A 22500-nucleotide genomic window follows, 5' to 3' on the forward strand; every position below is an offset into this window, starting at 1 on the left:
GTGGATAAGGAGCTGGGCTAGCATGCAGTAGTGGATAAGGAGCTGGGCTAGCATGCAGTAGTGGATAAGGAGCTGGGCTAGTATGCAGTAGTAGTATAGTGGATAAGGAGCTGGGCTAGCATGTAGCAAGTAGCCAGGAAAAGTTGTGTATACGATTCCTGGCTGCCACTGTTGAATCACGTTGGGGAGACTGGCCCTTCAGCTCCTGCCATCATGTTCCTCTGTTGAGACATGAGTTGGTGGAGTACTGACCCACTCACACACCAGTCGTATAGGTCTTGCCCAGTCTCCAGGTCTGAGTCATTGCAATAAATGCCCTTTACTGGGGCATCAACCTGTAGTCTCACCTCAAGCCATTAAAAACAGATTTCAGGGAAGGTCTTGTTGCCATACCAACGCGCCTGGCATTGCAGTCAAGCTGCAGATGGGTGCCCTGTAGAGCCTATCTTAATCTGTGCAGTGCTGAGGGGCCTGTTCGGATTCCTCAGGATGTGACTGAATGAGGTGATGAGGTCACCTGGTGTCCACGTGTTCATCTAATCCAGTGTTTCTCAAAGTGTGGTCCGGGGACCACTGGTGGTCCGCGAGCAGACGTGGTAAAATATAATATAGATGAGTTTTTTGCCATATTGAACCAACTTGTATGTAAATCCAAACAGTTCTGCAACACTATGTAAGATATGTCAGTTTAAATCAATCCTCTGACACAATAAGCAAAGTGCAAAGACAATAAGCAAGGTGGTTCAGTGAGTAGGTCTAATCTTTTTTTTTTTTTTTTTGGTTGAGTGGTCCTTTGTCTGAAAAAGTTTGAGAAACCCTGATCTAATCCATACTGATGTATTTTAAAAGCAGTGAACAATATTAGTGTGGTGAATCAGATGAGATGCATTCAGTATAGGACATGCAGAACAACTGATTTCAAAGTGTGTCAAACATACAGCGGGGAAAATAAGTACTGAACACGTCAAAACAAAAATCAGTAAGTATACTTCCAATGAGGCTATTTGCATGCAAGTTTTCACCAGACATTAGTATTAAAGGGACACCAGGCAACGTTTTCGTGTTAATTAATCATCTTCGTAAGTCGGTATGTGGTTAAATTACTCATTACGGGGCGAATGAAGGCTTTCTCGCCCGCCCCTACTGCCTGTAGGAAGAATATCCCACTTGCAAGTTCGGTGTATCCTACCCGCCGACTGAAGCAGGATCAGTTTACAGCACAGAGGCAGGCTAACGAAACGCTAGAGATTGTCGCAAACGTGTGTATAATGGCAGAGCCGGCGAAGAAGCAGCGAAAACCCTTGACGGAAGACGCAAAGAAAAGGAAAAGAGGGGGAGTTTCGTAGAGAAAAAGCATCAGGCTTGCCTGGTGTCCCTTTAACACAGATAATCCACCCATATAAAAAATCCAAACATTAAAGTCCATAAGTAGAGTTATGTATAATAAAGTGGACTGACACAGGAAAAAAGTATTGAACACGCCTGCTGAAATTTCTTAAATATTTTGGGGAAGAGCCTTTATTCGTAATGACAGCTTCAAGGCATTTCCTGTATGACGAAACTTATCAGTCGCAGTATTCCGCAGTGATTTTGGCCCATTTTTTTTTAAACAGATAGTCTTTTAATATTGAATATTCCAGGGGTCTCTCTTGTGAATCCTGATCTTTAGTTAACTTCCAAAACTGTTCAATTGGATTGAAATCAGGGCCTTGATTTCCTTTCTCTGAAATCAATTGAGAGTATCCTTTGCTGAATGCTTTGGATCATTGTCTTGCTGAAAGGTCTAGCCATATCTCATCCTCAAGATTCTGGCAAGATTCTCCCGGAACAAAATGACTCCATTCATCATTCCTTTATAAGACGTCACTCGTCAGGACCAATGAGGGAACTGGGAGTGGTCGAAGGAAATCGGGAAGCTGTCCGCACGCTATTGGAAATAACAATTGATTATAGAACCCCTGTTAACCTAATGATTCTGACCCCGCTAGATATGGAGAAGTTTCAGTCAAAGTAATATTACTATCCATAGTAGGCCGATGTAGGCCTACCCACGATACTGTTACAAGAATGCCTTCTAGCTATTTAATTAGACGCATCTTCCCCAAGAATAGTGTGCGAGGCCCTCCTCGGCCGACTAATTCGGGAGGCGCCATTTACTGAGTAATGATCCTAGTGTGAAAGTTGGTCAGAGGCTATAGTGCAGGCCTGGACCACTATACTCATCTGGACAGAACATCTTACCGAAGCTACAGAGGGTTCAGGGTGTGCGAAGGTTAGCTGTCTAATTCCAGATTACTAATAAAATCAGTGACCCACCACAGTATAATACGATGGCCAGTTCTCCTGGTAGCATGCCTACTTTCACTGATTTAGCCCCACGGCATAGGGACTAATCCTAGCCGTTCCCCCTGGCACATCTTAAACTTTGAGGGATATCTAAAGAAATTCTAGAAAACTATGCGGGTCAAAGCATAACAATTTATTTGTCAAATGCAAGCTATTCATCCAATACATTATAGAAGGTACATCTAAATTAATAATGTGAAAGTTACGAAAACAGGTTAAAGGAACATTTAGGAAACCATATGAAGCAATCAGAGAATGAACATACCAGCTGAGAGGATGATGACTACACACCTTAGTGGTGCGGGAGATTCTGACTACAGAATGGCTCCTAGAATGCTCTGTAAACTTCACTTAAATAGGCTACCTAGTTTGTAGTTGGTTACATTGATATGGATCACATGATTAGAGGTCAGCTGATTTGGGATCACATGGTTGGAGGTCAGCTGATTTGAGAGTACTTTGATGAGACTTGAGACCATTGTTGTAGTGAGAGTGAATCAATCAAGACATGACAAGGTATACATTTGATTACATTTCCTGTCCGTACAGTTAACTGCTCCTGTGGACATGTGACAATAGGCCCACACTTAGTAATTGATCAAGAGTCAATATATGACTGAAAAGATGATCATCAGCCTGGTAATTAGGATCCTTACACCTTCAGCTGTAAGAAGTCTTGAGGTGAAAAGCAGCCACCACCTCCACACCTCACTGTTGGTATGGTATTTTTAGAGATGCACAGTGCCATTTCTCCTCCAAATATGGTTTGTAATATGCAGTGTTGGGAAGTAACTGAATACATGTATTTAGGATTATGTATTCAGAATACAAAATATGAGTAACTGTATTTAGTTACAGTTACATTTTCAATTAGTGGTATTCAGAATACAGTTACTTTGGCAATTTTAAGGGGTTACTTTTAGAATCCTTCTCATTTGAATTTCTGGGCTTTTTGAACTGAAATTCTAATATTTCTGTGAGATGATCTTGTACATTAACAACATGTATAATGTTTCAGTTTATCCTATAAAGTTAAGTTGTGGGTTTTTTGCTGACATCGCCTGTGGGTCTTACAAACTGAAATAGCAGCTTGATTCACACTTGATAAAATGTAAAACAGTGCTTATGTAATCCAAGTATTTAGAATACGGTACATAGATAGAGTAATGTAATGAAATACGTTACAAATGACATTTTAGGGCATGTATTCTGTATTCTGTAACTGATTACATTTTAAAAGTATTCTTCCCAACACTGGTAGTATGACATCCAAAAAGTTCAATTTTGCTCTCGCCTGACCAGAATACATTCTCTCAGTATTTCATAGGCTTATCCAAATGTTGTGTAGCAAACTTCCAACGAGCTTCAACATGTTTTTCTTCAGCAATAGAGTCATGCAGGATGAGTATGCAGAGAGGCCATGGCACTGGAGTGCATTACTTAAGATTTTCTCTGTAATAATTGTATCTGCTGCATCCAAGTCTTTCTGGAGCTTTCTCCAAGTGGTGCTTAGCTCTTGGGCTATTCTTCCGACTATCCTTCTGACTTCCTGGTTAGAAATCTTGCAAGGAGATCCTGTGCATGGCCAGTTGATGGTGCAGTGATGTTGCAGATAATGGCTCCAATACTGCTTATTGGATGATTCTGAAGTTTTGAAATGCATCTGTAACCAGTTCCATTGATGTGTTTTGCAACAATAAGGTTGCAAAAGTCTTGGGAGAGCTGTTTGCTTTAACCCATCATGAAATGTTTATTGTGTGACACCTGGGGTAACGAAAAACCTTTTTAAAGCCCATCAGTATGTACTAACCCATCTTATATTAATTTGCACAGATAGGAGGGATTATTATGACCGCCGCGCAGCGAAGCAGCTGACATGGTCAAAACTGCACGAAATTGAAAGTGTAGGATCATTATGACACCCTCCGAATGCATGCCAAGTTTCGTGGACTTTCGTTCATGGGGGGCCTTACAATAAAATAATGTATGTGTACATTTAGTGACCGTACACCAACAAGGATTCCCGGGACACTGAAAGACCGGGGTACACGAAACTTGGTGGGCATGTAACCCCACATGGATAGCATGGAACCATCGCTTTTCGTTTTGATCTGTAGCCCCGCCGCTGGTTGTCTTTCAAATTCCGTCTGCACGCAATAGGACAGCGGCAGCGCTATGAGTCCCATGCGTTTCCCACCAGCGGAGCTAGTTGGCTAGTTCAAACGTTTGCCAACTTAATAAAAGCTTAACTCGTGTCACACTGTTCGCCAGCAGCAACATCCATCCTATTTGTTTTCAAGTAGCAGGGAATTCAAGCCAAACCGTTGCAACCCTGCCATCAATCATTATGTTAAGCCCACATAACGACTCTATACACGATTTCATTGGCCTGATTAAGTTTTGATTTCTGGAGCTCGCAAGCCAACTAGTTGCTAGACTAGCCCTGGCAGCAAATGTAATTCGCTGCCGCTAGGGGCGCGTCTAGATTTCTAGGCTAGTTGTCTAGCCGATACCAGTGAGAATTGAGTGTGAATAATGCAATTCAGGGAGACAGAATCATATATGCCTTTCAGCGTGACTTATTTTTGTGGAAAACATGTGCTGGACTGGGCGGCGGTCATATTTTGTACCGCTCTGCGGTACATCTTATAGATATTTTTTTAATATGTGTGGATTACCTAAGTTATTAATAATGTCTGGTGAAAATGTCATGCAAATAGCCTCACTGGAAGTATACTTACTGAAAAAAATGTTGACGTGTTCAATACTTATTTTCCCCGCTGTATACACAAATGAACAAACAATTTGACCTATTGACCCCAGTTAGTCAGTGCTAGATGTTGTAGTAGTTGTTGCACTGATTATGCATTGATTCAGGGACAACCTAGTGTTGACACAGCTAGTCATTTCATGTGGGATGTTGCATTGTGTCAGGGAAACTGACCAGTTTGGCTCAATTTAAGAAAAGTTGTAGTTCAGTGACATTGTCTATACACTTGGGAGGGTAACACTTTACTTTACTTGTTATGACAAAAACCGAATGACACTTAATGACAGAACTGTTATGTCATAAACGTTTACGACTTGTTTATGACACGTTCATGACAGTGTCATGTCACTCTTATGTCGACACGTGTAACCCTTGGGAGTTTCCCAATATGTGATCTTTTCTGTACCTGTGTTCTCATGAACTTGTGGACCATTATGTAACGTCATCAATCACTGCCGAAGTACAGTTCCAACTTACACTGCAATGGTACAGTAACTTGCACAAGTGTAATGCTTACTGCAGTAGTACGGTTACTTACTGTGTAGACTAATGTCTGGCTGAAGGTGTCCCCAATGCCTTGTTGTCAGGGAACAAACTGCCAACACACCTCTGATGGACTTCATCAGCATGTGAAGTTCTTAACCTTTTATGTCCCGCCTCCATCGGAAATGGACGAGACCTCTCCGGTGAAGTGCAATGTCATAAACCAATCACACGCAACCAGTGTTAAATTCTGATCTATCTATCTTTAATTAATTAGCTTGGGCCTGACTCCGCCCACTCTGTGCGTCCGACTCCGCTCTGGCCACAGTGCGCTGCCAGACTTGGGGCCAGGAAGTGAGATGGATGCAGACATTTCCAAGGGGTAGACTGACCGTTGGAAACAGAAGTGTTCCTTTCTCACCAGAGGGAAGGGTATGGACAGAGGACCTTGGCATACACAATGGTGCACAAGACACATGCACAGGTGTCAGTGGCACTGAGGACCCGGGTTAGACAGGTGTGTAATGGTGCATTCAGGGCACTTCTGAATGACAAGGACCGCCCCCATGGCTACTTTGTTTTTCCGACAGCAAGTGTTCATGTGCTTTGCCGTCGGAATGTGTGACAAACACAGATGCCACAACAAAGGTTAAAAACATACACTCACTAATCCTAAACAAACAACTGTATTTGCTTAAAATATAGTGTAAGACGCTTGTGAAAGAAAGATATGCAGCTTTCAAGTGACAAAAACGGCAAATTCCCAAGTTCATATTAAACCTGTTGTACATGAAAGGCCACATGGACTACAAACGAACTACGCGACGACAAAAGTGATGACGAGCCCCTAATTGGGCAACTCTGTTAGCAAAATCTAGCCCCAGTTTCCGACCTCTGACTCACACATTAAGTGACGTGAATGACGCGGAATGATGGTTTTCACTCGGAGAAAGGTTTTTCCGAAGCCCATGAACGCTAGGATAGAGCTGAGAGAGAGAGAGAGGGAGAGGGTGAGAGAGAGAGGGAGGGAGAGAGAGAGGGAGGGAGAGAGAGAGAGAGAGGGAGGGAGAGAGAGAGGGAGGGGGAGAGAGAGAGGGAGGGAGGGAGAGAGAGAGGGAGAGAGAGAGAGAGAGAACATGAACGCTAGGTTAGAGCTGATCCCACAGACAGGAGAATTTCCCTAAAGCTGCCATTCCTGCCCATATAAGGAGATCCGGGTACCATCATTGCCCATTTAAAGGTTGTATCAGCGATGGATAGTGGGGTAATGTCACTTCTGATGTTCAAACAAAACAGAGAGCTTAGCTTGCTACTCCCTCCTGTGCAGTTGAAACTCTCCTGAACACGCATCTCATCAGTTATTGGTTGGAACACTTTATTTTGCCTTTAAGTGGTTGGCAACACTTGTTGTTAGCAATTGTTTTTGTGTGCAGACCTCAGAGCCTAGGCTGCCTACAGACGCGTTTTTTTGACGGCCTGCTTATGGGGCGGGCAGCTAGCGGGTTGTTAGGAAAGATTATATGAATGTGATCATTTAAGTTTGGGCCTTTTTGGGCCTGCAATCACTGTTACAACCTTTAAGGAGATCCGGATCTCCTTATATGGGCAAAGATGGCAGCTTTGGGTCCTTTTTGTAGGCGGACTTCAAAGGTAGGTCAGGTAGGCTGTGTGTGTGTGTGTGTTTGTTTCCCTGTAAAATGTGTTCTTCCTCAGCCACTCAGTCAGGTGAGGTTAGGGAGGAAGAGCAGGTCCAGCTGACATCAAGACCTGACACTCGAGATTCTACCCTCGTCACAATTAACACAAGTAACAGATCCATGGCAAGATCAGTTTTTAATGTAAAGCTTAGACAGTGCAGTGCTCAAATTTTACAAGTTGCTCAGATGCTGTTCAGTGCAATCAGAGGCAGACAGACGCCCTGCGTGTTCATTTGTGTTCACAAACCGCCACATGGTAGTTAACACATCCCAACAGAGCTCGAAATAACAGTCAAGCCAGGCAGATTAAACAGACGACAACCACCCGCAACCTCCTGCAGACACTTCCTGTGCTCACAGGAGGCGAGTGAGGAGTGGTTCTGCAGAGTGAGGCTGAATCTCAATATCCCGTCTAAGGTCCTGAACTCTCAAAAACATTCATTACATCAGCTGATAAGTGGTTGAGTTTAAGATGCTGCAAGGGCTCAAAATGCTATTAACATTAACAGGAACGGCACCTGTGAGGTATTATGTTAAATTGACAACACCAAAACCACTTATGGCAGTCATTAACCGTTTTTTTTTTTTACATCCAGGCTTCCTCTACTGACAAACCCTCACGTCACTATGCTTTGAATTGTTTGTAATTTTCTGACTTACAGAAAGCGTTCAAAAAAGTCTGTGAGCAAGCCCTCATGCACAATTTGACAGTGGGACAGCTCTAAGCCCTCACAGACTTAGCGGGTCTGTGAGTGTGGACATTGAGATCCAGTCGGTCTGTATGTGAGAGTGGACATTGAGACTATGAGACTAGGCCTGACCTATGGGCCTGACTGATGCTCTTAAACCACTCAGTCAAAACATGTAGAGTCCGTCCCGGCGTTCCCACAATGCCCTTCTGAACGAGGCTAGAGAAGAGGAAATGGCATCTGATTTTCCCACAATGCCTTTCTGAATGAGAATTAAGAATACCGCAGCAGGCGACACACAGCGTGTTCGTGAGCGCACCACAATAAGGCAGCTGCATGGTCAGGCCCTAACGTGTGTTCAGAGGAGCCACAGGGCTTCAGTCTTTGGATCGCTTCCCTGCGATGCACACAACACAAGGCAGTCGGAGTGGCTTCCGTTAGCTAGGAGACGGAGCAGTGGCCCTGGCCCTGGGAAACGGGGACGAGGAGGAAGGGGAGCAGTCGGGACTTGGCGGGATTGAGGGTGGTGTTTGAAGTGTGTTTGAGGGTCTGATGGGGGTTTTGAAGGGAGGGTGGGGGGGCTGTTGGGGATGTTAAGGGCTAGGCCTTCTTCGAAAGTCCTTGTTAGCTGGTCTGGTGTGCGGTCATCCCTCGGCTGTATCTGAAGGGTCCTCCACGTCCTGGAACACATACACACATGCCAGGAAATGCATGTATACACACACACACATGCCAGGAAATGCATGTATACACACACACACACACACACACACAAACTTAGACATACGTTTATACACACAGATGCATACACCTGTATATTTCCCTTTGGGGATGAATGAATGAATCAATTAATCAAATGGGCCAGTGTTTATCAAACACATTAGATGAACACTGAGCACAAGTCCAGTTCTGCAGTTTTTCTTCAGCAGGGGGGTTGAACCTTTCAACATTCAGTAGCACAAATGTGTTGGCTAGTTGCTGTGATGTGTCCAGGGGTTGTGTTGGCATGAAGGTGTACGGTGCTGTATCATGCAGTGGCCCCGCAGTGCTGGTACCTTACCGCACTTACAAACAGTTGCGCTCCGCCACCGCATGCCAGTGGGTGTTCCCGACGGTCGGGGGTGTGTAGCCTACTATGCAAATGCCTTGAAGTAGGCCTATAACCGTCATTTGATTGGCTGGTGCCTTCCATTGCTCTCCTTCGGTGCAGCAACACAACGCAACGTAACGGACCCACAATTCAGTTTGGCAACGGATGACGTAAGCCCAAGCAACTGTTTGTAAGCACGGTGAATGGCCGATTCCGTTAGCAGCACTCTAAGGAGGACCCCTCGGTGATTCTAGAGCAGAACCCAAAGAGCCACGCGGGCCCGTCCCACAGACACCCGAGGCAGCCCACAGCACCAGAACCACAACGCAACACTCCTGTGCACTGGAACCAGAACTAAATGTTCATATGCATCGGAATCGGTTCCTGTACACTGGAACGAGAACGGAATGTTCCTGTATATCGGAACCAGAACAGAAGGTTACTGGAAACAGAACACAATGTTTCTGTATATCGGAACCAGAACAGGTCACTGGAACCAGAACACAGTGTTCCTGTATATCGGAACCAGAACAGAAGGTCACTGGAACCAGAACACAGTGTTCTGGGTGGACCCCAGGGAGCACTTAACCGGACCCTAGCCAGATGAATTTCGCTCCGCCTAGCTCCACTCAACCATCTGGAACCGATCCATTGAAGTGTTGCTTCAGAAGGCTGGGCCTAATCAAAAAATGCTTGCATATGATTGAATAAGCCACTTGTCCGTCATCTATTGACGTGCTACTTCAACCACTCACATCGAAGCCAACCCGTGACGCTAATAACAGTCTCACAGTCGCTTCTACGCTATGTCACATCTATGAAACTCCCGCCCTGCATCCTGATTGGCTGTACCATAAAATTGGTTGCAGAAATCACTCTCAATGGAAGAGGTCCCAGATGGATGTGAGTGAAGCTAGGCGGAGCTAAGCGGAACGACATTCATCTGGCTAGGGTCAGGTTAGGGAGCACTGCCTAGTGCACTTGTACCACACTGGAGGTCACTTTGAAAGTCTGCTAAATGAGGTTCATGCTGCCCTCTGAAGCGTGATTGGTCCACGCTTAGATTGACAGATGAGACTGGTGATGTAGGCGGATCCATGTGGCTGTGGGAGGGGCTTAATCAAAAGAAAGAGGCGGAGCCAAACAAGGAATAGGAAGCAGCAGACAGGCGGTGATGCAACAGCTTTTATTGGAACTGTCTCTTCACAAGCGACATGGGCAACATGAGAGCGTGCGCGCACACACACACACCACTCAGACTCAGACACACACACACACACACACCACTCAGACACACAGGCGCACACACACACACACACACACACACACCACTCAGACACACAGGCGCACACACACACACCACTCAGACACACACACACACACACACACACACACACACCACTCAGACACACAGGCGCACACACACACACCACTCAGACACACAGGCGCGCACACACACAGATGCACGCACACACACACACACACATACCACTCAGACACACAGGCACGGACACACATGCGCGCGCACACACACACACACACACACACACACCACTCAGACACACAGGCGCGCACACACACACACACACACACACACACACCACTCAGACACACAGGCGCACACACCACTCAGACACACAGGCGCGCGCACACACACACACAGACCACTCACACACAGACTGCAGCAACACTCATATCCATGGCCAAAAACGAACCGAACCAAACACAAAAACGATGAGTGCTTTTAGAACCCAAATGCATCTGCAGGAACTGGAGGGGGGGATGAGATGGAGACCAAGGGAGAGAGAAAGAAAGAGAGAAAGAAAGAGAAAGAAAGAGAGGACTACAGAGAGGAGGCAGCGGAAACATCAGAGGAGGGGTGAAGGAGAGTCAGTCGTGTGGCCCGAGGATGCTTTTTTGCATTTCCTTTTGTACAAAAAATAAATTAATGAAAATACTCTTCAAGTTTACAGGAGAATCATCTAGTGTCCAAAACAACTAAGAAAACAAAAAGTAAAAGAGAAAGAAAAGCTGTTGCTGAAACCCAAAATCCAGCGGGCAGCTTGAAGCCTGGCGTGAGTTCTTAGTGTTTCCTCTGTGCTCTGGTTAGCAACATGGACGTGGGGGGAGGAGGAGAAATTAACAGAGAGGGAGAGGATAGAGAGAGAAAAAGAAAAAGAGAGAAGGAGAGGGGGATTGGGGGGGTGCACGTTGGAGGCGGGTGCACATCGTTAGCCGTTAGGAGCGCGTCTGGCCGTTACCTCGAGAGACGCCCCGAGAACCCTGGCCTGCACCCCGCTTATAACCCTGCTGCTGATAGCCATCCTGAGAGAGAGAGAGAGAGAGAGAGAGAGAGAGAGAGAGAGAGAGAGAGAGAGAGAGAGATTTAACATCACAATTGTAATTGGTGCTGCTGCATGAATTATGTATGCATGTATGTATGTTCCATCAAGGCACATCTAATAAGATGAATATATGTGTGAGTGTGTATGTATGTACAAACCTGTATGTATAAAGCTGCTTGGCTAGAATGAGGTGTACAGGGGTTTGTGCTCCTCATGCTGAAGTGTGTATGTATATTGGAATGGTAAGTGTGTGAGTATATGTGTTTGTTTTAGTGTGTTACCCTCTGGTAGGTGTTGTTGCTGTACTCTCGAGGGGCGTTCCCAAACTGAGTCTGGCCATAGTTGCCCCCCGCAGCACTGGGAAATGGAGGCCGATAGCCATCATAACCACCTACGGACAACACACATCAAAAGCACCAGCATTAGCATTAGCACCAGCATTAGCACTGGGAAATGGAGGTCGATAGCCATCATAACCACCTACGGACAACACACATCAAAAGCACCAGCATTAGCATTAGCACCAGCATTAGCACTGGGAAATGGAGGCCGATAGCCATCATAACCACCAGCATTAGCACTGGGAAATGGAGGCCGATAGCCATCATAACCACCTACGGACAACACACATCAAAAGCACCAGCATTAGCATTAGCACTAGCGTTAGCACTGGGAAATGGAGGCCGATAGCCATCATAACCACCAGCATTAGCACTGGGAAATGGAGGCCGATAGCCATCAGAACCACCTACAGACAACACACACACACACACACACACACCACACAACAGCACCAGCATTAGCACTGGGAAATGGAGGCCGATAGCCATCATAACCACCTACAGACAAAACACACCACAGCACCAGCATTAGCACCAGCACTAGCACCAGCATTAGCACCAGCACTAGCACCAGCACCAGCATTAGCACCAGCACAATTACATCTCTCCAGCTCTCAGGCCCTTCCGTGTTGTTTCGGCCTTTCGTCCACATCACGCTGGCGTTTTAGGTGCCCAGAGTAGAAATCTTTTGAAATGCCCATTTCTCTCTCTCACACACACACACACACACACCTCTGTAGCCGTTGACTGCGCCACGTGGTGCTCTTGGTGCTCCTCGGCTCATGACTCCGCCCCTGCTGGCCACGTAGAAGGGCTGCCCCGCCCGGTTAAACCCCGCCCCCTGACCCATGGCCTGCTGGGATAGGGACTGGTGCGCAGCGCCGGCCTGCAAAGCCTCCTGGGAATGGAAGGAGCCTACCACTGAAGCAGAGTAAGGGGGAGGAGCCATGTTAGTGACATCCAGTGACAGAGCCAGCAATCCCACACAAGCTTAAAAGACAAATGGAATGGCTTTTCTCAATAGCAAGTATGTCAAGGTCGTACTCCCCCCCTCCAAAGCAGTCACTCTAAGGCATCGTAGATAGCAAGTCCAAATCGAGAATGTCTGCAGGTTTCTATCTAAACTGTATCTGTATCTGCCAAATGCAAACTTTTGATTTGGAACTGTATTTCGTCTGTGATTGGTGACGTTTCTTAATGGTTCACAAGCTCTCGAGAGCTCTCGGCCTGCTGTCTCTTTTCTCCCCCTCACCTGGCTGCATGTCTGTCTGCTCCTCCGAGTGGGCGGACTGACTGCTGTAGCTGGGGCTGAAGCTGCTCTGGTATTGGCTGGAGAGTTTTTGCTGCTCCACCTCATTGGCTGAAGGCATAGGGGGCGCGTTGAGGTTGAACACCTGAGGACCAATCAGAAAGGAAGACTTTAAACGATGAGAATATGAAGCTGGCATACCACAGTTTTACAAGAGGGCAGAGCTTTACTGAGACCAACACCAATCAATCAGACAGGAGAATGGAAGAGAGGGAGAGGAGAGAGTGAGGAGGAGGAGAGGAGAGAATGACGTGATGAGGGTAAGGGAAGGGAAGAGGAGAGGAGAGAAGGGGAGAGAAGGGGAGAGAAGAGGAGAGAAGAGAGGAGAACATTATGTGATTAAGGTAAGGGAAGAGCAAGAGAGGGCAAAGAGAAAGATGGAGAAAAAGGAGGAGAGGGGAGAAAAGGACAAGTGGAGGACACAGAAGAGTGTGTGCGTGGGGAGAGGAGAGCGTGTGCGTGAGGAGAGTGTGCGTGAGGAGAGTGTGTGCGTGAGGAGAGGAGAGGAGAGTGTGTGCGTGAGGAGAGGAGAGTGTGTGCGTGAGGAGAGGAGAGTGTGTGCGTGAGGAGAGTGTGTGCGTGAGGAGAGTGTGTGCGTGAGGAGAGTGTGTGCGTGAGGAGAGTGTGTGCGTGAGGAGAGTGTGTGCGTGAGGAGAGTGTGTGCGTGAGGAGAGGAGAGTGTGTGCGTGGGGAGAGGAGGAGAGGAGAGTGTGTGCGTGAGGAGAGTGTGTGCGTGAGGAGAGTGTGTGCGTGAGGAGAGTGTGTGCGTGAGGAGAGGAGAGTGTGTGCGTGCGTGAGGAGAGGAGAGTGTGTGAGGAGAGGAGAGGAGAGGAGAGTGTGTGCGTGAGGAGAGGAGAGGAGAGGAGAGTGTGTGCGTGAGGAGAGGAGAGTGTGTGTGTGAGGAGAGGAGAGGAGAGTGTGTGCGTGAGGAGAGGAGAGTGTGTGCGTGAGGAGAGGAGAGCGGGGACAGTACCGCCGTCATGGACTGGAATGGGGCGGCGTTGACGTTGATGCCCCCCGTGTGCAGAGCTGTGGAGGCAGGCTGCTCAGACGACAGGGACAGCGAGGCCTAAAGGACACACACACACACATATAAACATTTGTGGATAAAGTCACACAAATGCCATAATTCCCACATACACACATTGTAGAAGTGTGGCAGAGGAGAGACACACACACACACACACACAGAGGGAGGGAGGGAGGGTGTGTTTACCTGCAGAGGGTCTGAGGTGTGGGGGGTTGGATAGAGAGGAGCAGCAGAGGAGAAATCCTCAGGAGGGGAGGAGAGGAGAGACACCTGCAGGAGACAGGAGATGGGAAGGAGAGAGAGAGAGAGAGAGGGTGAATAGAAGAGAGAGAGAGAGAGAGAGAGAGAGAGAGAGAGAGAGAGAGAGAATAGAAGAAAGAGAGAGAGAGAGAGAGAGAGAGAGAGAGAGAGAGAGAGAGAGAGAGAGAGAGAGAGAGAGAGAGAAAGAAGATGAGGGAGGGTAAAGAGAGAGAGGGAGAAAGAGGATGATTGGAGGGTGAAGAGAGAGAGAAACAGGAAAATAAAGAAAGAGAAAGAGGAGGGGAGAGCGTTTGAGAGCTCCAGTAGATGAGGAATAAGGACACAGGTCCAACAGTGATAGAAACCAGGTGTGTGTGTGTGTGTGTGTGTGTGTGTGGAGAAGGCTGCCATTCAGTATCAGGACTCACCTCTGGCTGTGTGTGTGTGTAGAAGGCTGCCATTCGGTTATCAGGACTCACCTCTGGCTGTGTGTGTGTGTGTGTGTGTGTGTGTGTGTGTGTGTGTGTGTGTGTAGAAGGCTGCCATTCGGTTATCAGGACTCACCTCTGGCTGTGTGTGTGTGTGTTTGTGTGTAGAAGGCTGCCATTCGGTTATCAGGACTCACCTCTGGCTGTGTGTGTGTGTGTGTGTGTGTGTGTGTGTGTGTGTGTGTGTGTGTGGGGAAGGCTGCCATTCGGTTTTCAGGACTCACCTCTGGCTGTGTGTGTGTGTGTGTGTGTAGAAGGCTGCCATTCGGTTATCAGGACTCACCTCTGGCTGTGAAGGGACAGCACTGGGCTGAGAGAGCAGCTGGGCTTCTGAGTGAACTGTGGACACACACACACACACACACACACACGATTTTAAAAGTGTGCGGTCAGGTCGTAATGTGAGTGTGTGTACATGTTAGTCTGTAAGTATGCTGCATGAGCACCAGTGTAGGGCTGTGAGGCTGAAGAGTCTTGTGTTTTGCCTGGATTAGTATTAGCTGTGTATTAATGAGGGTGTGCATCTGTTTTACGTGTGTGTGTGTAACCGAGGTCGTAATTCGTCTGCCGCTAACGGCCCTCGAACCCGCACACCTCCACACACACTGGCATGGGAGTCGAACACTCTAACCACTGAGCTAAAAGCCCAGGCTTCCAACTCAGCGGTTAGAAGCGTTCTTAAGGTTAGGGGTGTGAGGATTTACACGCGGAACTAGCATGCTAGCTCAGTTCGCCTCCATTACATGTGTGTGCATATCTGTTTTAGAAGTATATGTGTGTGTGTGTGTGTGTGTGTGTGTGTGTGTGTGTATATATGTGTTTGTGCGTGTGTGCGTGTGTGAGAGTGTGTATGTGTCCGTGTGTGAGAGTGTGTGTGTGTATTATGAGGATGCATACCCATCTGTGCCCTCTCTAGGTTGCGGGCGGGACTCATGGACTGGACAGACACTATGGCGGGGTCCATTGCCGGCCCATCATACTCCAGCACTGACTCCTACAGGCCACACACACACACACACGCACACATAATTAGTGACACAATCAGGGCAGTTCATCAAGCCACAAACCGCCCGCACACACACATGCATGAATCAGGGCAGTTCATCACACACACACACACCTGCATGAAGTTGTATGTTCCCTGCATCTGGGCCATCAGGTCCTGCACCACCTGTTTGCGCACCACTGGGTCGGCTGCCACGGAGACGGGAGGGGTGGGGTCAGCTGATGTAGGAGGAGCCTCAGAGGGGGGCGGCTGCTGCTGCGTATGCAACGACACCTGACACACACACACACACACACACACACAGACAGACACACACACACACAGACATGTATATCAGTAATTTCACATTTAACAGTAGTTAGACACCGAAATGGACCCACTGTTTATGGAGTTATACTTGAACTGTGAACATATGACCACACACACACACCTCTGCCTCCTGATTCCACTCTGAGGCAGGTTCTTCCTGTGTGCTGCTGTGGGAATCCTGTGGTACGAGCTCCATGTTCACAAACTATAGCAGAGAGACACACACACACACACACACCTTGAGAACCTCTACACAGCAAAAGGATGTATAGTACCAACACACAGAGGGCTGGCCCTTCAATACAATGTAGTAAAGACACACACAGGTACTCGCATGCACATGCAATAAGGACCTCTAGAAGACAAACAGAAAAAAAGAAGAAAAAAAAAAACATATTTAAAAATCACCTCTTTTGTGTCCACTACATCCTCTGTGTAGTCCTGCTCAGGTGTTCCCTCTGCCACTACAACAATGTTCACACACATAAATCTACAAATCCCAGCATGCACCACAGCCATAATCCACTCAAACACAGGTGATGTGAACCTGTAGATTAACTGATATTAGTAGCACATTATGATGGGCTAGACACTGGAAGTACACCGACTCATTTGTACGTCTGTACTGTAAGCTACTTTGGAAAAAAATAGCAAGACTAAAAAAAAAGACTACAAATCCCATTCAGCCCCACTGGATGCAACGAATGGTTTACTGTATAACTGCACTTTAAAAGATAAACATCTAAATATATACATGCAAACCTCAATATTGACATTTCCCTAAAAGACTACAAATCCCAGACTGCAGCGGACAGGTGGACTACCTGCTGGCTCCGGCTCCTCGTCGGCCTCTGATGACTCCGACGGGGCCACGGCCGCTGCTGCCGCCAAGGACAGCTCCTCCTCACACACTCCGTTCTGATGCGTGTGTGTGCGCTGGAAGTAACCGCTTTGAAGCACCCGATCCACAGTCTCCTTCAGGGCTTTATCTGAAGCACACGCACACTCAGGAATTCACACAAGGCGTAAGGATAGACATCGAAGACATTGACGCAAGAATGTACTTTTTTTGAAGATTCACCTCAAACTGATTTTTCGGGATGTTTTTGACACCAAATAATCACATCATTCAATGGATTTAACTAAATCAGTTGTCAAGTACAAAAAATACAATTAAGAGTACTTATGGGCCAATAACTGGAGGAGCATTTAAGTTTTACAATGCGCATGCGCACGCACACACACACACACAAACACACACACACACACACGCAGCAGGCTTCCTGTTACACACACAAGTGCTTCCATTCAAGAGGTCCAGCAACACCATCAAATTGCCCTCCATGAAAGCTTCTAGTCTCTTTCTCTCTCTCTCTGGCCTCCAACCCTCAGCCTTGCTGGCAAAAATCATTGTGAGGATCTGAACAACTGGAGCCAGCTGGCAGAGCTTATTAACAACATGACCTCATACAGCACCACAGTGCACACACACACACAGCTCAAGAGTGTGGGAGAGAGCTACAGAAGTGTGTGTGGTCACAGTGAGTCAGTGACCACTGTGTGTGTGTGTGTGTGTGTGTGTGTGGTGCAGTGCCACTTACAAGTGGTCCCTACAACAGGCTTGTCTTTGCCCTCCAGCAACTCCCACATGTGCACGGATGCCTCCTCAAACTGCTCCGCCAACCTGCAACACACAACACACAAACACACATAAGATCCATCCATACGCATAGGAAAACTATTACTCAGACTAAATCTGCTCAATGTTCCAAAGATGGTGCGTTTAGGCTGACCTTAATCTGCCAAATGTGTGTGTGTAGGCCTTTTCACACAGAGATTACGCTAAATTTGCGGGAAGAGGAGACGTCTTTTTGCCGCAACGTGTGTCTGAAAACGAGGTGAAAATTTGCCGGCCTGCTGATCTGTTCACATGATGCGGCATTTTGGGGAGCCAGGAGGCAGGATCAGCTAGCAAATTAAAATGTGACGTGCAATAGGGGGCGTGCAGAGTGATAGTCGTAGGCCTTATTATGCGTGGGCCTTCAGATGCAGCAGGTGTGTGATTTCCAAAACCATGGCGGGAGAACCGACTGCACTTTGGTTCGCTTGCATTTGTAGTACCCTACAATGCAAATGAAGTTGCTTTGCTGTTGCTTATTAGATTCTTGTTAGATTCTTGCAATCGATGTCTTCAGACAATAAAAAGTAATTTGGAAGGGAAATAGAAGAGAAGAGTCGCTCCCTGCGTTGGCCGTGATTTGAAAATGAGAGGTTTACAGGCTACTGTGGCCTTGGTCAGTGGCGCCGCCAGCCGTAATCCTGTACGCGCTGTGCATACAATTTTTCAACGCTTTATTCATGAAATCGTTAAATATTACAACAATAAAAATAGCTTGTGTAGGCAACTGTCTTAATTGAAACATGCTTCGCGCACAAATGATAGCCTAGGGCAAAGAGAATGGACATCATCATGTGTGTGTGTAGTGAGTGTTCCCTGTTGGCTCTGACCTGCCGCTGGCGTCCCTCTCGGGGTTGAGGAGCTTGTAGAAGTTGTCGAGCGCGATGAGCTGGGCGCTGGTGAGGATGGGGTGGTCGCCGTGGTCACCGTCGCCGCGCCGCAGCTCCTCCCTGACCGCCTCCTCCCCCAGCTGGTCCAGCAGGAGCTGCACCTCCAGCAGCCGCTGCAGCCTCCTCCGCTCCTGCTGCTCGCGCCGCAGCTGCTCCCGCCGGCACGCCTTGCGCTCCGCCTTCTGGAGCTGGACACCGCACACACGTCAACTACAACTCCCAGCAGCCACTGGGCACACACACGTCAACTACAGCTCCCAGCAGCCACTGGGCACACACACGTCAACTACAACTCCCAGCAGCCACTGGGCACGCCTTGCGCTCCGCCTTCTGGAGCTGGACACCGCACACACGTCAACTACAACTCCCAGCAGCCACTGGGCACACACACGTCAACTACAACTCCCAGCAGCCACTGGGAACAGACATGGCCGCTAAAACTCCCAGCAGCCACTGGGGACACATTAAACTCCAAAAGCCACTGGGCAAAGACATATTCATGGGGTGATCCAGTTGACTTGTCCCGAGTTGGAAAGTGCTTTAATCCGGTCACCAATTTATGCATTGCCCGGTCTTGCTGTGCGTGCAATACAATGTAACGTTTTGTTTTCCAGCTGGTTTGCTAAAGAAGCTAATGTAGCTAACAATAGCAATAGCTACTGCCCCCCTCGTGACTCGAGAGAAACACACAGCACTTGTTGAAATTAAAATAGTAAGTGTGATGAAGCTGGAATATGAATGCAAGTGTAAATCATCCCGTAGCTTGTTTAGATGAGCCACAAGCTTGCTCTCGTGTTCTAGGCAAGCGCCCTGCACTACCGAGACAGCTGCTACCCTGGTGGCGTCCATGTTCTTTCCCACAAAGACAAAACTGGAACGCTACAGTACTACAAGCCAAGCAATTACGTCACGTTTGTGCGAACAACTCAGACAGTGCGAGCCAAATGGATAGCAGCGTCAATTACAACTCCCAAGAGCCAATGGGGACAATCAGGAAAACTACAACTCCCAGCAGGCACTGGGTACACAATGCTAAATCACCTTCCAAACAACAGAAGTCAGTGATCAGGACACAAAATGGTGAACACACTCACATCAATCCCCAGTGCCAAAAAGTTCTTCTGTAGCTCCCGAGCAAAATCCAGATTATGGGTGACCTCCTGGGATTTAGCCAGGGCATCCTGCAGGGAGAGGGGGGGAGAGAGAGAGAGATTGAAGGGGGAACGTAGGTGATTCAGTAGGTGATTGAGGAAGATAGAGAGAGAGAGAGAGAGAGAGAGAGAGAGAGAGAGACAGACAGACAGAGAGAGAGAGAGAGAGAGAGAGAGAGAGTTTGAGCTGTGTATGTGTGTTGTAGCTATAGTTTGTACTGTGATTTGGGGCATTGGTCAGAGTGGAGATGCATTCTATAAGGTAGGTGTGTCTGTGTGTCTCTGTGTGTCTGTGTGATTGAGGGCAAAGGTCAGAGATCATAGTGGACATGTGTTCTAGAAGATAGGCCACTGCAGGATGGAGCTTGGAGACGGTGGACGGGAGGCAGGGGAGTGTGTGTGCGTGTGCGTGTGTGCGTGAGAGAGATAGAGAGAGAGAGAGAGAGAGAGAGCAAGATGTCTATTTCCATATCTGACACTGCCTAAATTAATAGTTGTCGTGTATTGTACTTTTCAGAGTGGATGTGGTTTACGAGTCAAAACCACACACACAGAGACTCTCTCTGACACACACAGAGACATACCAGCTGATCAGCGTTGAGGTTCTCCCCTCTGTTCTTCTTGCTCTGGTAGTCCTCCAGCTTGCCCTGCAGACAGAGAAGAGTGTGTGAGTGTGAGTTACGGCTACAGCTAGTCTGAGAGAACAGGAACCTCCACTTCCTATTGCGTAATATGAGCAGTGAAATCACTGCAGTCCTCTCAGGCCACCGTACGTCACCAATGTGCCCCCACATAAACACATCATACAGTTTCAACTAAGCCCACACACACACACACACACACACACACACACACACACACACGTGTTGGTGTGTGCGTGCTCTGTGTTCTCTCTGGGGCCGACTGGCCTGTCAAGTGTGTTCCTCCTCTGAGATGCAAGATAAGGCTGAATCATCTCTCTCTCTCTCACACACAAACACACACACACACAGACACGCAGAGTGCTGTTGTCTCTAAGCTAGGCCTGACACAGTGTGTGGGCAGTGGAATCCCATCAGACCCAGGCCCAGCTTTGAGCCAGAGGCCACTACCATCTCTGTTCCATCCTGTTTCATGACCCCAGGAAGTCACCTCAACGTTCCATACGTCTGACTGTACCCATGCCAACCGGAATGTCTAACTGCTTTCTGCTTGCGGTAGGCCTACAGAGGAGCAGGAAGCGCTGGGCTAGTGTTTGTAACTGAAGCTAATGATACTGTCAGTTCAGAGGTCAGAAGCTGGTAACTTAACACTTTATATTCCGTAATACTGCAAACATACACGTGGTGAATGCATAAGGTGGTTGACATATCTGAATAGAGTCCTTGCCTGACGTGAGGGGAGTTTGTATATATGGAATAGTCAGTAAAGCTAACACAGCATCATGAGCTTGGCTAAATCAATGCCCAGACAGACAGTCAGACACACAGAGTTATAGGTGCTCTAAGCGATGCAACACGTTTTTTGGGCTAAAACATTAAATGTCACTTACTGCAAACATCACCTAACCAACCGCTGGCTGACTGTGTCCTGAATACACTGTAAAAAAATGTGTTCTCTGTGGACAGCACAGGCTCCAAAAACGGCAACAAAAACAACCTGGGCAAACCTAGCCCATAAAAACATAACAAACTGTTCCAGCAAATCACAGACGAGATGCACGTTTAGGAGAGTTTCAATTGCACGGGAGGGAGGGGGAGAAATTAGCGAGCTAGCTTTCTGTTTTGTTTGAAAGTCAACAGAAGTGACGTTACCCAGCATCGCTTAGAGCACCTTTAAAAGTTAGTTGTGACAACTTCAGAGTTAATTGGTCAGATGTGGTGGTCTGTGGTAGGTGAGTCGGAGACAAATGAAGAAACACTTACAGTCGCAATAGATAGTAAACATGCAGTCACACACACATACAGTCAGATCCCAAAATGAAATGAATACCTGATCACCTATATTAGTTGATACATTGATAGTGTTACACACAGAGCACTCACAGTTAAAATCTGTCACACATATACAAGCCAGATTCTGTATGATAGATGGCCAGATAGATAGGTGGATAATTTCAATAAAAAGGCAAAACAATCTCACACAAGCACAGAGAGTAAACACACAAAATTGCATTCTTCTGCCAAGTTACTACCTTCTTCTTCTCCATGTTGCGAACCTTCTTCTCGATCACCGTAAGGACTTGCTTCAACGCCTCCGTTTGTGATCCGCCGGCGCCCGAGGCCACAGGGGCAGAACCCAGCTCAGGACTGGTGGAGTGCACCGAGCTATCGCCATTCATCGCAGAGGGCATCTAAAAAGCCGAGAGAATTGGTAACGGGGTCAACCATAGGCCTACTGCACGGTTACCAAATCGTATTACCATGCATGAACAACATGTCGCGTTAACCCTAACATAGACCAGTAAGTGAAAAAATTATTGTGCTATTCTGAATGCAACGCTTTAAATACAGTATGTTAATAACCAACACAACATTAAAGTTAATGCACAGGCTTAACGTTATTAAGGCAATGGCCCTTCGGTGTCGAAAAAGTCTAGCCTAGGCACAATCTAACAATGGGTCAAGCAGCCCCTAACAAACAGTTGTTCCTCTGGCAA

The 22500-nt window shown here is 47.4% G+C and overlaps 1 protein-coding gene across 4 annotated transcripts in view; it reads right to left on the minus strand.

Moving 5' to 3' along the window:
- Positions 1 to 7413: 7413 nt before the first annotated feature.
- The window catches only part of LOC121694880 (caprin-1-like), a 16245-nt gene continuing 1158 nt past the window's right edge, over positions 7414 to 22500 (minus strand). For 2 of the 4 annotated variants that reach the window (XM_042075275.1, XM_042075276.1), the window contains exons 2-19: positions 22036 to 22194; positions 20447 to 20509; positions 19806 to 19892; positions 18652 to 18899; positions 17745 to 17827; positions 16968 to 17132; positions 16552 to 16607; positions 16265 to 16348; positions 15949 to 16107; positions 15726 to 15822; positions 15112 to 15167; positions 14287 to 14370; positions 14044 to 14139; positions 13014 to 13155; positions 12494 to 12682; positions 11702 to 11811; positions 11337 to 11400; positions 7414 to 8665 (exon numbers count right to left, since the gene is read on the minus strand). In XM_042075275.1, the coding sequence (XP_041931209.1) occupies positions 8610 to 8665; positions 11337 to 11400; positions 11702 to 11811; positions 12494 to 12682; positions 13014 to 13155; positions 14044 to 14139; positions 14287 to 14370; positions 15112 to 15167; positions 15726 to 15822; positions 15949 to 16107; positions 16265 to 16348; positions 16552 to 16607; positions 16968 to 17132; positions 17745 to 17827; positions 18652 to 18899; positions 19806 to 19892; positions 20447 to 20509; positions 22036 to 22194 (1998 nt within the window). In that variant the 3' untranslated portion in view covers positions 7414 to 8609. Of the gene's footprint in view, positions 8666 to 11336; positions 11401 to 11701; positions 11812 to 12019; positions 12169 to 12214; positions 12260 to 12493; positions 12683 to 13013; positions 13156 to 14043; positions 14140 to 14286; positions 14371 to 15111; positions 15168 to 15725; positions 15823 to 15948; positions 16108 to 16264; positions 16349 to 16551; positions 16608 to 16967; positions 17133 to 17744; positions 17828 to 18651; positions 18900 to 19805; positions 19893 to 20446; positions 20510 to 22035; positions 22195 to 22500 lie in introns of those variants that run through there. The other 2 variants (XM_042075278.1, XM_042075277.1) reach the window with 2 other exon arrangements.

The sequence above is a fragment of the Alosa sapidissima genome, chromosome 20 (genome assembly GCF_018492685.1).
Source record: "Alosa sapidissima isolate fAloSap1 chromosome 20, fAloSap1.pri, whole genome shotgun sequence".
In the NCBI taxonomy this organism is placed as follows: Eukaryota; Metazoa; Chordata; class Actinopteri; order Clupeiformes; family Clupeidae; genus Alosa; species Alosa sapidissima.